Source organism: Acomys russatus, chromosome 10 (genome assembly GCF_903995435.1).
Source record: "Acomys russatus chromosome 10, mAcoRus1.1, whole genome shotgun sequence".
In the NCBI taxonomy this organism is placed as follows: domain Eukaryota; kingdom Metazoa; phylum Chordata; class Mammalia; order Rodentia; family Muridae; genus Acomys; species Acomys russatus.
This window is the reverse complement of record NC_067146.1, coordinates 7,453,330-7,470,762: the sequence shown is the minus strand read 5'-3', so window position 1 is coordinate 7,470,762 and position 17,433 is coordinate 7,453,330. Positions and strand designations below refer to the sequence as shown.

The following is a 17,433-nucleotide window of genomic DNA, read 5'->3' as shown; positions in this document are numbered from 1 at the left end:
GACATGCGCCGACGCATCGCCCACAACAGGTAACAGTCCCCACAAAAGTACCAAGATTCAGTAGGTTCCAATGAACACTGCGTTGAAGAGGGGCAGGTACTACTAACCCCACATTTTAATGTCCAGAGATGATGATGATGATGAGGTAGATGAGACCAAGGTGTTGAGGGGGGCTTACTGCATGGGCTTCTGTGTGGTCTGGGTTAGCACTGCAAGCTGTCACAGAGGCTAGAGGGACAAGATTCCCAGGAGTCAGAAGGCCCCGGAGGTGACGCATGTGAGAATGGCCAACAGGCCCATTGTGATAAGGACGGTGAGGGCAGAGGCCTGCGGTTGCCCTCGGTTCATAGGAGTATAAAGGAGCCCAGCATCTCAGATTTGAGGCTGTACAACTCTCAACAGCGTGGAAATAGCTTGTTGGGGACCTGAGATGGAGAACTGTGTGGTGGGCACTGTGCTGGGGCCGGGGGAGGATGCTCTGGGCCTGGGGTGGAGATTGGTGCCTACTGTGTTCTCCAAGTTCTATGCTGGTATCACACAGCTCTTCAGGTCCCGAATCCCTCCTCCTGACAATGCATCTGGGTCTGGGTGTCTTTCCCCTTCCCACTGCTGCGAAGTGTCCAAAGGGACATAAGCTTCATGGTGTCGCTTTGGAACTCAGCAGGAGTCCCCTACAGCTGAAGGAGCAGGGGCCATTCGTTGCCACGGTGCTAGGAATTGGACTGGAAAGCCCATTGGAGCTTGCAGCAGGCCGGTGGTGGGAGGCTCTTGGTGGTAACCATGTCTTTGCCCTCCTTCAGGCTGCCCATTCTCCAAGGAGGGACCTTTGCTTTCCTGGCACCCTCGCTGGCCATGCTCTCCCTTCCTGCCTGGAAATGCCCAGAGTGGACTCTCAATGCCAGCCAGGTGAACACCAGCTCTCCTGAATTCACTGAGGAGTGGCAGAAGAGGATCCGAGAGGTAACGGGAGAGTTGGCTATGGAGTTGATACGCTTGCTCAACATGTATTATCCAACTCCTTGTAGGAAGATGTTTTACTTACTCCATTGGCACAGAAAAGGGTCTGGTCCTCAAGAAGCTAGCACTCCAGTGATATGTGTGCATGTATGCGCATGTGCATGTTTGTGTGTGTGTGTGTGTGTGTGTGTGTGTGTGTGTGTGCGCACGCGCATGCGTTAGGAGGGAAAGCGAGAAACACTCCAATGAAAAGAAAGCATCGTGAGGGACAGGAGAAGATTTGGAGCTGCCTGGATGGGGAGCGTGGGAACAGAGGATAGACGGGTCTTCTCCAAGGAGGCGCAGGGCAAGTGCGCATTTGTTTACTTTTAAAGTCATGTTTTTTTTGGTGTGTATTATGGTGACAACGCAGGGGAGCCTAAGAGAAGTCAGCAAACTGTGGGTCTTGGACAAAAACCTCATCTATGGCTTGTTTTATTTTTTGTTCTTACATGTACCAGAGGTTTCCCTGCCTGTATGTATGCAGACCACATGCATGTAGTGCATCATAGGGCCAGAAGAGGGCTTCAGATCTCCTGGAACTGGAGTTAAAGGTGGTTGTTAGCCACCACGTGGGTGCTAGGAAACAAATCTGGGTCTGCTATAAGAGAAGCAGGTGCTTCTAACCACTGAGCCATCTCTCCAGCCTCTGTGGCCCGTTTTCTTATTGTCATGGACTAAGAATGATTTTTCTACTCCAAAAAGGTTGCTTGAGCAAATAATATGAGGCAGAAACCGTAGGCGGTGCTCATAATTTCAAACATTTTCCTTCTTAGCCATTCACAGAAAGTGCAGACTCCTATTGGACAACACAGGATCTAGGGCTGGGTTTCAGTGGCCTAGGGTGGCCTGTCCATCACTTCCATTTCCCTAACACTGTCCTGAAGAATCTCAGCACAACAAGCCACAAAGCCAGCCCTGTCTGAGCTACACCATTAGCTCTTTCTGCCAGCCAAGCTTTCCCACAGCATTGCATGACAAAGAGATCCTTTCATGCCAACCTCTTGGCATTAATTGTTCAGCGCTGGGCTGTTTAGTTCACTCTTGGGACAGAATGGGATCCCCCACCCCTGTGTCTGTGTCTGCTGCCCTACATCCATCTCAGTTCCTGAAGCTACTGCAAGTGGTCAGCAGTCACAGGTGAGAGCAGCCACAGGACAGCTGACACATTGAGGCTGAAGGAACTGCCCAAGAAAAGTGAACAGAGATTCTGTTTTCAGAGAGTTGTTAGAAGGGCACCAACCAAGAACAATATGTGTAGGAAACATTGAACCCCTCCCCAGATCTAGCCAGTGGATAGGACATTCTCCACAGCTGAGTGGAGAGTGAGGACTGACTTTCACACAAACTCTGGTGCCCCATATTTGACCATGTCCCTGGAATGGGAGGCCCAGTGGTCACTCCAGAGGAAGGATATGCAGGCTACTAAGAAGAGACTTGAGACCCTATGAGCATATACAGGGGGATGAGGTGCCCCCGTCACAGTCACAGGGGGGGGAATAGGGTTTGAAGTGGGAGGGAGGGAGGAATGGGAGGAGATAAGGGACGGGATAACCATTGAGATGTAATATGAATGAATTAATAAAAAAAAAATAGTTGTAGAAAAGAGAGGAAAAAAGGTAAAAGACTTAGGAGAGGTGAGCAATAATAACTTTACCTTCTAGTGTCATGGCAGTTGGAGCCCCACTTCTCACATTGCCAATGCATAAAATGGTGTTCTCAAATGCTGTTTTAGAGTGAACCTGGTGGTTAAACAGAATTTACACAGGTGAGGGGTCAGCTAGGCGAATAATCAAGAAGGTGGCTAGAGTGATAGAGGGTGGAAAACTTGAAACGGAGGGTATAAAATGTGGGCTAAACAGAAAACCCAACATGCATCTACCAGGAACGCATGTTGGAGAAAACAGAGAGGCAGCAATATTAAAGAGAGTAAAAGATAAATAGTTTAGAGCTGGTGAATACACAGACCAAAGAAGAGCATAGGAAGTCCTATGTGGGATAGCTACACATCAGCCCACAGCTAGACCAGTGATGAAATGGTAACACCAAATGCAAAGGGTATTGAGAGCAGCAGGAAAGAAAAGCAGGACTGGAAGGCAGCTCAGTGGCTCGGTGGCTCAGTGGCTTGGTGGCTCGGTGGTTCAGTGGCTTGGTGGCTCAGTGGGTAATACGCAAACATGAGGACCTGAGTTTGGATCCCTAACACCCACATAAAAAAGCTGGGCGTGGCAGCATGCACCTATACCCTATGCCTGGGAGGAGGTGTGAGAAGATCCGAGGATTAATGGTGCGTCGTGCAGCAATCAGCGAGCTCCAGGTTCAGTAAGAGGCCTTTTCCGAAACCTAAGGAGAAGCTGGATGTGGTGATGCATGCCTTCCATGCAGCACCTGGGAAGCAGAGGCTAGCCTGGACTACATAGTGAGATCCTGGAGAGAGAGAGAGAGAGAGAGAGAGAGAGAGAGAGAGAGAGAGAGAGAGAGAAGAGGAGAGATGATGCAAGTGGAGGTGTGGATAAATTTAGAAGACCTGAGATACCTCTTAACTGCGTACATGCATCCAATGTTATTAAATAATAAATAATATGACTGTAAATATGGCCTACAAAAGAATAGGAAATAGATCCTTAGTATGCTTTTTACTAGCAACACCAGGACCTATAAGATAATGCCAAACTTTCAAAGCACTGAGAGAAAAAAAGTCATCATTCTTTCCCCAGGTACAGAAATCTGTGGCTGTGAACCAGCTCTATTAGACATGTTGATAATGTGGCCATCAGCAAGACAGCAGTGCACTCCACCCTCAGGTCTAATGACCTCCGCCATGGCTTTTACCAGATGTGCAGTACCACGCATGAATGGTCTTTCAGATCCAAGTAGAGAGTGGTTGGCTACCCACAGCAGTCATCCCTGTGTCACTAATAGGCTCACTTCACAGAAAATGTTGGTATTGTGGCACAGTGTTGTCTGCCGCTGGGTGAATCCACTGATTCTCCCTAGCCACCTACTCAGCACTTTCCCCGCACTGTGAAAGCTAACCAGCAGGGAAGATGGCCTCGTTTTCTTAAAAAACATGTTAACATTGCTGTAGAGGCTTCCTCCTCTTGGTTCCATTACCCAGTGACCCTTCAAGGCTCCCATTTTCAACCACTATCACAATGGGACTGGGGCATCAATGTATGAATTTTGGAGAGGCACAATTTAATCCATAGAAGTAGATAAAATAAAATTATGTACACTAACAGTGGAATATGCTACAATCTGTATTAAAGACAAAAGAGTGTAGAAAATGAGCAAGCAGATATTTGATGAAACAGCATAGAGAAAGCAGCTGATGGAGTTTTTAGAGTCAGATGATTTGGCACAAGTCCATTCAACTTGTTTATCATGGGTTCTCTTAAATGAGCTTAGTTACTTCTCTCGTTGCTGTGACAACATACCTAAGAGAAGCATGTTGAGAGAGGGGGTTTCACTTGGCTCACAGTTTAGGGGACACAGTCTATCATGTGGGGAAGGTGTGCACAGTCTTTGGCAGCAGGAACCTGTAGTGTGACTTGCTCACTGCTTGAGGGCTCAGGAGAGAGAGAGAGAGAGAAGAAGAGAGAGTAGAGAGAGAGAGAGAGAGGAGAGAAGAGAGAAAGAGAGAGAATAGAATAGAAACCAAGACTGAATTTTAATGGCTCTCCCCTCCCCACTGTAGCCCCAAAAGTCTCACATCCCAAAGGTTGCATGGCCTCCCAAATAGCACCATCAGCTGGCAACCAGGTGTTCAAGCACATGAGCCTATAGGATATTTTCTCTTTCAAGACACATCCGCATGTAATTCTATTTAAAAAGTTAACAATGGCTCTATAAAAATAAAAATAGGGCATCCCAGTTTGTAGAGTGTCCGCCTCGCATGTGAGAAACCTCAGCATGGCTGTGATCCTCAGCAGTGCATAGACCAGATATAATGCTAGCACTCTAGAGATGGGGGCAGGAGAATCCTAAGTTCAGAGTCGTTGTTAGCTACACAGTGAATTCAGGATTAGCTTGAACATCGTGAGACCCTGTCTCAAAATAAAAGATTTTAAAATGGAAGAGTTACCATCCACACCATCAAAGCAAAGAGGGGAAACATACTCATTGCACCCAATAATTCAGGACATATCCAACGCAGACCTGGCCTGTTAACTGTTCCTCAACAGACCACAAGCTAAGAGTGACATTACACTTCAAGTGGTCATTTTCAGAAACACAGAAGGAAGAATAAAATACCTTACAACATCAAATTATACGGAAGCGTGGGCAATGGGTGGTTGGCAACGCCTGTCAATCCCACACTTGGGAGACACAGGCAGAGAGCTGCTATGGAGTTTGAAGGCACACGCCTGGTCTACAGAGTGAGTCCCAAGACAGGCAAGGGCTGCAAAGAGAGTCCAGGAGAGCCAGGGCTACTCAGAGAAACCCTGTCTTGAAAAGTAAAAAAATAATTATGTGAAATTCCTATTTTATTGCCTGGAAATTAAGTTCTCATGAAACCCGGCTGGCTTATTTGGTCTCATCCGCTGCTGAACACTTCAAACGCCCCAAGTGGCAGTGGTGTGCCTAAAGATCTACCGGCCTTGGGGAAAGGTTTCCGACCACTTGCTGCAGAAAGTGAAAGAGCAGAAAACCAGAGAAGTAAGATGCTGAGTCCCCCCGCTGCCCTCACGTCGGGCCTTCCATGACACTGCCGCCCCATGTACCACTGTGAAGCCTGTTTCCCGGAAGGCAGCAGTAAAGTGGAACAGCGAGATCAGAGCTCCTTTGCCTCTGCACAGCCTGGGAAAGCACTCCCTGGGTGTAATTAGGCTGTGCATTGCAGGGCGGGCCTGGCCCCTGCTGAGGCCCACATGTCTCCTTCAGTTGCAGGGTGCCGTCATGGTAGCTTCTTGTGTCCAGATCCTGGTGGGCTTCTCTGGCCTCATTGGCTTTCTCATGCATTTCATCGGCCCCTTGACCATCGCTCCAACCATTTCTCTGGTGGCTCTGCCTCTCTTCGACTCTGCTGGCAATGACGCTGGAATCCACTGTGGATTTCGGCCGGAAGTAACCTGGGAGAAGGAGGCTCTCCAGTCCTGTTGGTGTAGGTGGTTGCCTGCCTAATACATCAGGGAATTCAGGATATTGGCAAACCCTCATGGCTTATAAATACTTCCCTGGGCATTATTATACCTTAAAAAGAATCAAGTTGATACTTAAAATCTATTATTACTGTTTGATATTCTAATCTTATTGATTCACACAGACAACCAGCTTATCACAGCAGTGTGGTGTTTATAAAAGCTTGACTCTACTGGTCCCTTGCCAGTTAGGGTTTCATTGAGCCGAGAAGGGTACAAAGGCCCCGGCTTGCCAGGGTGTTGTAGTCTGTGGGACTGAGGCCCGAGAACCTGTGAATCTGGGAGACAGTGTGAGTCCAAAGACGGTGTATGTACACAGGGCTGGGATGTCTGCGACGTGATGACAGGCAAGGAGGCTCAAGGAAACTTCAGGGGAGATGACGCCTCCAGCATTCACAGTAAGCTTAGGGGTGTAGTCCCGTTCACCTTGCCCCTTGTGGTCTGAGGGGAGATATGAAGGGCGTCAGGGGTGCAGAACTGTCAGGAAGGCATCGTTGACTCCGGCACCAGTGCCTCTAATGGCTGGCTTGATCCTGCTCTACAGTGGCTCGTTTCTCTCAGATTCCCAGATGGGAGTCTCCTAGCCGGCTATTTTCCTTCAGCCAACAGAATCTCCTCACGCGGCTCAAGCCCGCTTCAGGGATGGCAGGACTTTTGCCTGTGGTTTCTTTCCACAGGGACTCAGAAAAGCCACTGATACCACTGATACGATGGCTCAGCTCCCTGGCCCATTCCTAGAGCCCACTGTGAGGAACCCAGCCCGCCAAAGTAGGCGTGGTCATCTGTTTCTCTTTCAGGACCATCTTCCTCATTGTGCTGTTCTCTCAGTACCTTAAGAACGTCATGGTTTCCCGTGCCTGTTTGCGGAGGGCAGAAGAAGTGTCACATCTCCAAGTTCAACCTGTTTCAGGTCTTCCCTGTAAGAACCACCCTCCACCCTCCTGTCCCTCTTGGGTAACCTCCCTGTGCCTGGCTAGCTCCAAAACCAGTGCTCTTTCATCTCTGGAGGCCTCTTCCTAGGAACTGAGGTAGGGGTGTGTGTGTGTGTGTGTGTGTGTGTGTGTGTATGTGTATGTGTACGCGCGTGTGTGTTCTGTGTGTGTGTCACACCCCTAGGTGGTTAGTAGCATAGCATCTCTCGGTCCCACTAGAGCATATAGGGGGCAGACAGCCCCTTTACTCTAGTAGCTGTCCCTTATAGGCCAATCCTGGGAATTGGCACGTCACCTCAACTCGAATCTCATGGGCACCTCCTTTTCCAGAGCTTCCTCTGGAAGGAACACCTTCTTTTTGCACAGTGCTCTCCCAATGGGAGAATCCGCCAAGTGCTCTGGGCACAGATGAAGATAAGAACACAGTGTGAGAGCCAGGCTGTGAGCCTTTTGTCGCCGGCTCTGCCCAAGGGTCTCTTTCCACAGTGAACTTTCTGCCTCTGTTTCCAGTCTGTTCCCTAATAGTGTTTAATTTATCGGCAATTCCACTCCAGGCACGAGGGTACACATCAGATGCCCACCCCACCCCTACATACACACACACACACACACACACACACGGAGGGGTGTGGCAGGCAGAGTGTGAAGGGCAGCTCCTTTTGGCAGGTGCTGCTGGCCCTGTGCATCTCATGGCTCTTCTGCTTCGTGCTCACTGTCACCAACACCCTCCCTGAGTCCCCCACGGCGTACGGATACATGGCCCGAACGGACACCAAAGGCAGTGTCCTGAGCCAGGCCCCCTGGTTTCGCTTCCCTTACCCAGGTGAGGAGAAATGGGTGTCCTAACTGTTTGGGATGATGTGTTTCCTGAATCTGTCTGTGGGGTTCGGGGCACTGGGTGGCGGGTGGAAAAAGGTTAGGGGAGATGGGCCCCAGAGAGACCGTCTGACTAAGAAGAAGAGGGGCAATGAGCGATTCCAGGTCGTTCTAAGGTATATGTGTGTGTGATAGTGGGGAGCCGTGTTTGCTCCACAGGCACCAGATCTCTGCGATACAGCCTTGTTTTGCTTTTTATTTTAAGGCAAAGTACTGCTAAGCTGCTCAAGCTAACCTTGAGTTCACTCAGCAGTCCAGGCAGGCCTTGAACGTGTGATCCTCCTACCTCAGCCTCCTGAGAAGCTGGGATTGCACACGTTACCCACTAAGCCCAGGCTGTTCTAAAAAGCCCCTGGCAACAGTAGGACAAATGTCCTTACTCCAAGAGCTTCCTCAGAGCCAGCCTAAGACCCTAACCCTACTCCACGGTGCCCGGAACCCCTTGGCCTTAGGGAAATATGGGAAGATGAGAGAGAGAGGCCTTGACTCCCAGGAAGATCTGTGGGTCTTCTGATAGGTTCAGGGGAGCTCACCTGAAGGAGACTTAGGGCTGAGGTAGAATATTTTGGGGAAGACCATAGCTTCCTTTAGGCCACTTCTGGTCTCACCATGAAGTATACGAAAATAACCAGAACTGAAGGATGGGCCTGTCTGGTTTGTGGCTTGCTTTGAAGGAGCCTATATTTTTACCATCTTGTGCATGAGGGTCTCGGTTTCCAGGTGGGAGGGCTGGGCCTGAGCTGCCCAAGCCTCCAGACTTCCCAGGCTCTAAAGGGTTCAGGAGACCGTTCTGGTGTGGGGGTGGGGGAAGCCTTAGGGTCTAGCAGAATTCTCCGCCCAGCCATTCTCCTTGCGTTACCTCCACAGGACAGTGGGGCCTTCCCACGATCAGCCTGGCTGGCGTCTTCGGAATCATCGCTGGAGTGATCTCCTCCATGGTAGAGTCGGTGGGCGATTACCACGCCTGCGCTCGGCTGGTTGGGGCCCCGCCTCCTCCGAAGCATGCCATCAACCGAGGCATTGGCATTGAGGGCCTTGGCTGCCTGCTGGCAGGGGCCTGGGGGACCGGAAATGGGACCACGTCCTACAGCGAGAACGTCGGGGCCCTGGGCATCACCAGGGTAAGGCTGCTGATGGAGGCTCCTGGGGGGGGGGGGCTGGGTCTCTGCAAAGTAGTTTCTCGTTGTAGCTGGAGAGGTCACAGGGACTGGCTTTTAGACAAATATCACCCTGCTGATCTGGCAGTCAGAAATGAGATGAGGATTGAAGGGGGCGCAAGCAGAGGTGTGGACAGAGAAATACTCCTGGGGTGTGGGGCTTTTCTACAGGCTGCCCTGTCCCTCGGCTGTGGCCCCTTCTTCCGTCCTTCCCAGTGACAGATGTGGAAAGTGGTCTGCTTACAAACACATGTGAATCTGCTTGGACGACAGCATGCGATGCAGGAGACTGGCCAAAAAAAACTCTCTCATCATCCCTAAGACATCAAGGACACCTCGGCCAAGTCTCTTTGCCGAGGCTGCATACTCATGGCCTAAAGCAATGATTCTCAACTTGAGTCATAACCCTTTTGGGCTGGTATACCAGATATCCTGCATATCAGATATACACATTACTGTTTATAGCAATGCAATTTACATGAGTGAAGTGGACAATGGGAATAATTTGTATGCCTGTTTCCCGGGGGGGGGGGGGGGCACCCAAACGTGAGGAACGTGTATTAAAGGGTTGCAGCAGTTAGGAAGGCTTGAGAAACACTGCCTAGGACTCATGACGCCAGCTAGGCCTGCAGGGGTCAGGATCTTGAGGTCAATACTTATTCTTCTTTGGTTATGGTGGGTCTTTAGGCCAGCCCTAAATATTCAGCTGCCCCTAGCCAGACCCACCTTAGGCCCCCGGGGCTCCTGACTCTCAAAGGCCACGGAGGCACACACACACACTCCATTCTCGTGCGGCAGCCCTTGCCTTAGCAAACCTGCCCAGCCACCCATGTCATCTTTTAACTTCTCGCTGGGCCTGGCATCTACTTTCTCTACAGGGATGCTGCCTGCCCTCCTTGCTCCCTTCCTGGTGTCACCGAGTCACTGTCTCTTGCACAGTATGGCCTTACATTCTGCTGCCTTAACCAGACCTTGCTCTCTCACCCTCCACCCTGACTGTGGCTGTCTGGTTTCTAGAACCCAGTTCTGACTTACCTTCTCTTCATTAACATTTCTTCAACATCGATCCCTGCCACCACCCCCACTCCCCACCCCATTTCCCCCCACCACCGCTTTCTCTACTAGGGATCCCAGGGAGGAATCCTCAGGATGTTGAAAGAATGGCAAGTGTTGCCCTCCACATCTCAGCGCGCCTTAGCAGAGGTTTCCAACATGAGTTCTGCCCACTGTGGGAAACTATAGGGTTCTCTCTCTGCCACCATCCCAGCTTGCTTTGTCTTATGCCCCCCTCCCTCCGTGGTCCCACTGTGCAGCCTGGAGGCCTTGCACCCCTGAACCCCGAGTGGCCTGTGCTACCGCTGAAGCTGAAGTCCACAACCAAATCCTCAGTCCTAGTCACCTCCACAGCTGCTCTCAACCCTGGAGCCTTCGGTCCTCTCCCAGGTGGTCAGAGCCTTTGGCCAAGGCTGTGAACGCACCAGAAATTTGCAGCGGGCTGGATACTCTTGAAATAGCAGTTTCCTTCCCGTTAAAGGAAACAAGTCCTGTGGAGAACAGAAAATTAGATTTCATAAACAAAACAAAATTTGGCGGGCATAGTTTCTAAGCTGAGGCCTTTTAGGGGAGATGAAAAAACAGGAAATAAAGACGGACAGGTACAAGGCAAGCTAACAATCAAGTAGGAGGTTGTATTAACCCTGAGAGTGGACAGGGGCAAAAGACCATTTGCTTTTATGGGCTCACACTCCCTCCTGTGGCCTTTTCGGGCATTGCAACAATGGTTTCATTCTTTTCTCGGTATGAGCGTGTGTGTTTTTGTGTGTGTCTCTGTGTGTGTCTCTATGTGTGTATGTGTTTGTGTGTGCCTGTGTGTGTATGTGTGAATGTGTGTCTGGTGTGTTTGTGTGTGTGTCTGTATGTGTATGTGTTTGTGGTGTTGGTTGTAGGTGTCCGTGTGTGTGTGTGGTGTGTGTGTGTGCCTGGGTATGTCTGTGTGCCTGTGTGTGTCTGTGTGTGTCCGTGTGTATGTGTGACTGTGAGTGTGTGTGTGTGTTGGGAGATCAGACTGAAAGCCACAGAGCTCCTGGCACTTCTCTAGGATGTCATGTCTGTTATCCTAGATGTCAGTTCTGAGGCCAAAGGAGACTGGGGTTTCCATGACAAACTCACATGCTAGTGCGGTTGGGGATGACTGTCCTCCTCCTAATTGAGACCTTTGGCATGACAGGCTGGACCTGACAGACCCACTGTCTGTACCTGTGGTATGCAGTCAACTGCTAAGGCAGTATTTCTGATGACTCTCAGTCTGGAAAGCGAAGAATAAGCAAATTCTTAATCTGTTCGTTTGCTGCATTGGTGGACTTTAGTTGACACTAAAATATCTTTTAAAACTATTTTCTGACTGTGGGAAAAGCACAAAACAGAAACGACCAAATAATATTTGGGTCTTAGCTTAGTGTTTTCATGCCATTACACACCAGAAGTCCAGCCTTTCCTGCTCACACAGGTGGGGGTGGGGATGCATAGTGGGGGGATGGGTGATAGGGCATTGGGTTGGGGATGCTAGGGGGGGTGGGGGTGCATAGATGGGGGGTGGGATGCGGATGTGGGGGGTGGGGATGTATAGTGGGGGTGGGGATGCATAGTAGGGGTGGGGATGCATAGGGGGGGGGTTGGGAATGTTTAAAAAGATGGGGGGTGGGGGTTCGAATAGTGGTGGGTGGGGGTGGCATAAGTGGGGGTGGGATGCTATGGGGGGTGGGGATGTTACTAGGTGGGGGGTGGGGATGCATAGTGTGGGGTGGGGGCACTAGTGGGGTTGGAGGACTGTATAATGGGGTGGGGTGGGCATGATGTGGGGGGGATGGGGATAGCTAGGTGGGGGTGGTCACTAGTGGGGGGTGGGGTGCATAGTGGGGGTGGGGTGCTAGGTGGGGGGTGGGGAGGCATGGGGGGGTGTGGGGGTCATATGTGGGGGTGGTGGGATGCAGATGGGGGGTGGGGTGCAGGAATAGGGGGGTTGGGGATGCATAGTGGGGGTGGGGTGCATATGAGGGGTGGGGTGCATAGTGGGGGGTGGGAAGCATAGTGGGGGGTGGGTGCATAGTGGGGGGTGGGGATCAGTAGTGTGGGGTGGGGGATGTATAGGTGGGGGGTGGAGGTGGCATATGGGGGGTGGGGATGCATAGTGGGGGGTGGGGTGCATAGTGGGGGGTGGGGATGCATAGTGGGGGGGGGGGGGATGCATAGTGGGGGGGCGGTGCATAGTGGGGGGGGGGGGTGCATAGTGGGGGTGGGGAGCATAGTGGGGGTGGGGATGTGGGGGTGGTGCATAATGGGGGGTGGGGAGTGCATAGATGGGGGGTGGGTGCATAGGTGGGGGTGGGGAGGCATAGTGGGGTGGGTGTCGGGGGTGATGTATAGTGGGGTGGGGATGTATAGTGGGGGTGGGGATGCATAGTGGGGGGTGGGGGTGCATAGTGGGGGTGGGGATGCATAGTGGGGGGGGGGGGTGCATAGTGGGGGGTGGGGATGCAGAGTGGGGGGTGGGGATGTTAGGTGGGGTTGGGGATCATAGTGGGGTGGTGGATGCATAGTGGGGGTGGGGATGATAGTGGGGGTGTGGGGATGCATAGTGGGGTGGGAGGCATAGTGGGGGTGGGGATGCATAAGGTGGGGGTGGGGATGTATAGTGGGGGTGGATGCATATTGGGGGTGGGGATTGTAATAGTGGGGGGGGGGTGCATAGTGGGGGTGGGGAGTGCAATAGTGGGGGGGATGCATATTGGGGGGGTGGGTGCATAGGGGGGGGTGCATAGTGGGGGTGGGGATTGCATAGGGGGGGTGGTGTCATAGTGGGGGTGGGGATGTAGAGTGGGTTGTGGGGATGCATAGTGGTGGGGGAGCATGTGGGGATGCATATTGGGGGGGTGGGGATGCATAGTGGGGGGTGGGGGGCGTGGGGGATGCATAGTGGTGGGTGGTGGAGGTCATAGTGGGGGGTGGGGATGTATAGTGGGGTTGGGTGGAGGTGCATAGTGGGGGTGGGGATGCATAGTGGGGGGTGGGGGTGCATAGTGGGGGTGGGGATGCATAGTGGGGGTGGGGATGTATAGTGGGGGGTGGGATGCATAGTGGGGGGTGGGGATGTATAGTGGGGGGTGGGGATGCATAGTGGGGGGTGGGATGCATAGTGGGGGTGGGGATGCATAGTGGGGGGTGGGGATGCATAGTGGGGGGTGGGGATGCATAGTGGGGGTGGGGATGTATAGTGGGGGTGGGGATGCATAGTGGGGGGTGGGGGTGCATAGTGGGGGGTGGTGCCATATGGGGGGTGGGGAAGATAGTGGGGGAGTCATAGTGTCCTTAAAAATTAGATGGAGAGGGAGAACGATTGAGAAGGAGGGAGGGAAAGGCTTTCTCTGTGTCCTGTGCGCACATTCTGAGTGGGTTCCATGGCATAATGAACTGTGTACTGAGATGAGCCAGGGGAATCTCTGAAGATTTTCATCTCTTAGCCGGGTGCAATGGCGCCGCCTGTAATCCCAGCACTTGGGGAGGCAGAAGCAGGTGAAGATCTGTGAGTTTGAGGCCAGCCTGGTCTACACAGTGAATCCAGGAAAGTTAAGGCTACACCGAGAAACCTTGTCTCTAACCCCCCCCCACCCAAGCCAGGACCACAGAGAAACCATGTCTTGAAAAAATACCAAAGACGATTCCAGTTAGAGACAGGAAAGGTTGTGTGAGACGGTGTTAGCGCTGTTTTTGTTTTTAAACTATTGTATTGGGGTTTTTATACCTCTACCTCCCTTCACCCCAATCCCTTCCAACACCCCAACACAGGTAGGAGAGAAGATGGAGAGTGGGCAGAGGAGGCGGAGTTCTCTTTAGCTACTTCCTGTTGGTTAGGGTCATTGGGTTCCTTGGGGCAGGTCCAATCTTTGTCTCAGGAGATCTCCAACTTCTCATCGAACTGCAATGACGGCATCCAGTAGCAGCAGGGGAGCGGCAGGGGAGCAATGGGGGTGGGGGGAGCAGGTAGCAGGGGGCAGCAGGGGGGCAGCAGGGGGAGCAGCAGGGGAACAGCAGGGGGAGCAGCAGGGGAGCAGCAAAAGGAGCAGCAGGGGAGCAGCAGGGGGAGTAGCAGGGGAGCAGCAGGGGAGGCAGCAGGGAGAGCAGCAGGGGAGCAGCAGGAGGAGCAGCAGGGGAGCAGCAGGGGTAGCAGCAGGGGAGCAGCAAGGGAACAGCCAGGGGAGGTAGCAGGGGAGGCAGCAGGGAGAGCAGCAGGGGGACAGCAGGGGACAGCAGGGGGCGCAGCAGGGAGCAGCAGGGGGAGCAAGCCAAGGGGAGCAGCAAGGAGAGGCCAGCAGGGAACAACAACCGCTCTTCTCGTCCTTGAGATCCACATCTGCCTCTCTGAGCTCTGGCATTTATTCCCTCTCAAAGTCCCCAGAATTAAACTATCCACCACTGGGCAAAGATAATGCCTCTCTCAGAGCCCGCATGAGGCAAATAGTCAGCTGCTGTGGGCAGTCTGAAGCAGCCCAGTATTCCACACCTAGGATTAAAACAAAAACATATTCATGTAACATAACTGGGTTTTCTGTTTTGTTTTTTTGAGACAGGGTTTCTCTGTGTAGCCTTGGCTGTCCTGGACTCACTTTGTAGACCAGGCTGGCCTCGAATTCACCTGCCTCTGCCTCCCGAGTGCTGGGATTAAAGGCGTGCGCCACAACCGTCCAGCCATAACAGGGTTTTAAAAGAAACCAAAACTCCCAGTACAGATAGGTTCTGCATGTTAAGTGAACCTCTGTACAGATAAAGGAGAAATCAAAGTTCGTCATATTCTGCAGCAATTGCTTGTTGAGAAATTCTAAGGAGTAATTGTAATGAAGTGCCTCTTCTGGAGGCCGCTGTTAGAATGTGAATCACTTTGTGTCATCACTTTGCTTTAAAACCCTCTAGTGAAGGGAGGGAAGGTTTCTCTTGGTTTTTTTGTTTATTTGTTTTTTTGTTTTTTTACTGTAGTAAAAATACACAAACATGAAACTTACCATTATAACCATTTCCAAATGGTTAGTGTGGTAGTTTTTTGGATAAAAAAAAAATGTTTTAATTAGTTTACTTTATACAATTTCATGCATATATAAATTTTGATATTATTCCCCTCTATTATTTTGATAAAGGATTTCACTCTGTAGCCCAGGCTAGCCCGGGCTAGCCTCAAACGTCTTTATCCTGCTTCAGCCTTGTGAGTGCTGGAATCAGTGTGGCCACAGTGCTGGGGTACTAAGTGTACTGAATTGTGTAGCCCTTGGCACTGCCCTACTTCTCCTCCAGCCCATCCTTGTTTTTCTTCCTCTTTTTCCTGTTTCCCCCCCCCCAGCTCCCACCCCCCCCCCCAACTCCCAGCTCTTCCTCGCCACAGCCCAGCAACCTTTCGTGTTTCCTCTCCGCATGGATCTGAGGGCCCTGGAGAGCTTGTGTGAACGGAGACATACTACTTGACTTTTCGTGGCTGGCCGTGTCTCCTAGCGCAGTGCTCGCGTGGTTTATGTCAGTCACATTTTGTTGCTGTGATGAAACACTGCGGCTAAGAGCAACCTAAGGGAGAAGAGATTTATTTTAACATATGGTTCCACAGGGATAGAGCCCTCAGGGAGTCCCAGGGAAGGCTTGGCATAGAGGCAGGGAGGTGGGGGGGAGGGGGAGGAGGGGGTGGGGAGGGAGTAAGCAGGCTTAGGAAGGACCACAAGGCTGTAGCTCCCCAAAGCTCATCCCCTCAAGACTCCTAAATCTCCCACAACCCCTCCAGACAGCACAAATAATAGAGTGTTTAGAGGCATGAGCCTAGGGGGCGTTTGGTTTTTGTTTGTTTTTCATTTAAATCACCACAAGGCTCACCCACATGTTGCAGTAGGTTTTAGAGATACTCTCTTTAGGGATCAAATAATAACCTCATTGAACGGCTGTGCCATGTCTTGTTTCTGCCCCGTCCCGTGCTCCCAGAGCTCCAGGTTCCCACCGCTCTTCTGGGCACTGCAGCCCCGGGACACAGATTTGCTTTGTGCTAGAAAACTTCCCTCGGCTCTTCCCACCATAGAGTTCACATATTCAACTTTCTCTCTAGAACATTCTCCCACCAAACCTCTGTGTGCCTGGTGCTTTCCTCCCCTACTCACCCCCCTCTCTTCTTACTCTCGTGTGCGCTCTGTCTGTCTCTCTCTCATTCTAGCTCTCTTGCTCTCTCGTGCGCTCTGTCTGTCTGTCTTGCTCTCCCTCTCCCCCTGTCTCCCCTTCTTTCCTTGTATATGGGCTGAATTCTCCCAGTTGGCCAGACTAGCCAACTGCCATAGAGCCTTCCTCAGTGCCCACTGTGCGGTGACTGCAGAACACACCCTGGGCTGCTGTTGGAAATTACCTGTTTTCTTCATGAGCTTTCCTGTTTGGCACATGCCCCTCCTGCTGAGAGCATGCATGCCCCATTTCTAGAGCATCAGACGACACAGGAATTGAGGTGACATTGTGTTAATTGCACATCTACACAGCTGTGACTGTGCCATCCTGTGGATAAAACCTAGAGGGCCGCTGGGCGTGGTGGCACACGCCTTTAATCCCAGCACTTGGGAGGCAGAGGCAGGCGGACCGCTGTGAGTTCGAGGCCAGCCTGGTCTGCAAAAGTGAGTCCAGGATAGCCCAGGCTACACAGAGAAACCCTGTCTCGAAAAACAAACAAACAAGCAAACAAACCAACAACAACAAAGAAACAAAACCTAGAGGGCCGATGACTCTGCTGGGCTGGGCACAGGAGGCCCTGGCACTGCGTGGGGCTCCTGTGTGGCTTCCTCTCTCTCTCCTTTGGACTTCAGTATTCTCTTCCACAGAACGAGAAGTGTGGACAGGACATCCTCTGGATTTCCTTCCTGCCCTGGCCTTTTGTGACCGGTGTCTCTGGTGATGTGTATCTGCGTAGTGCTTTGGGCAAGGAGTAGGTGGGGGGGGGGGTTAATGAGGACTATATGATGTGGCATCCGTCCTTACTGGGCCAAGCATAAACAGCACACAGAGGTATACTACGCTGCAACAGAGCCTTATGCCTCTGTCCCCTGCAAAGACCAGTTCCTCTTTATTGGGCATTCTATTCTGTGTGTTTGACACATATTATTGTACTGAACTATGTGCGCTATCCCTAATCTCACGTGGTAGATGTGGAAGCTGACTTTCAGAGAGGTTAGTGACAGGTTCAAGAGGTGGGAGAGAGACAGGGCAGAGAGGTGAGGGCTGAGGCCAGGACCGAGGTCCTCCTTTGTCTCTCTCTAGCCCAGTGTAGAA

General features: G+C 51.7%; 1 protein-coding gene across 1 annotated transcript; it reads left to right on the top strand.

The window, feature by feature from the left end:
- The first annotated feature begins 824 nt into the window (after nt 1–824).
- LOC127194874 (solute carrier family 23 member 2-like) lies at nt 825–10,574 on the top strand. The gene is given in 7 exon segments (XM_051152467.1): nt 825–960; nt 5,881–6,046; nt 6,907–6,986; nt 6,988–7,056; nt 7,736–7,892; nt 8,813–9,066; nt 10,416–10,574. Coding segments are annotated over 7 exon segments (993 nt in total). The 5' UTR covers nt 825–852.
- Nucleotides 10,575–17,433: the final 6,859 nt, after the last annotated feature.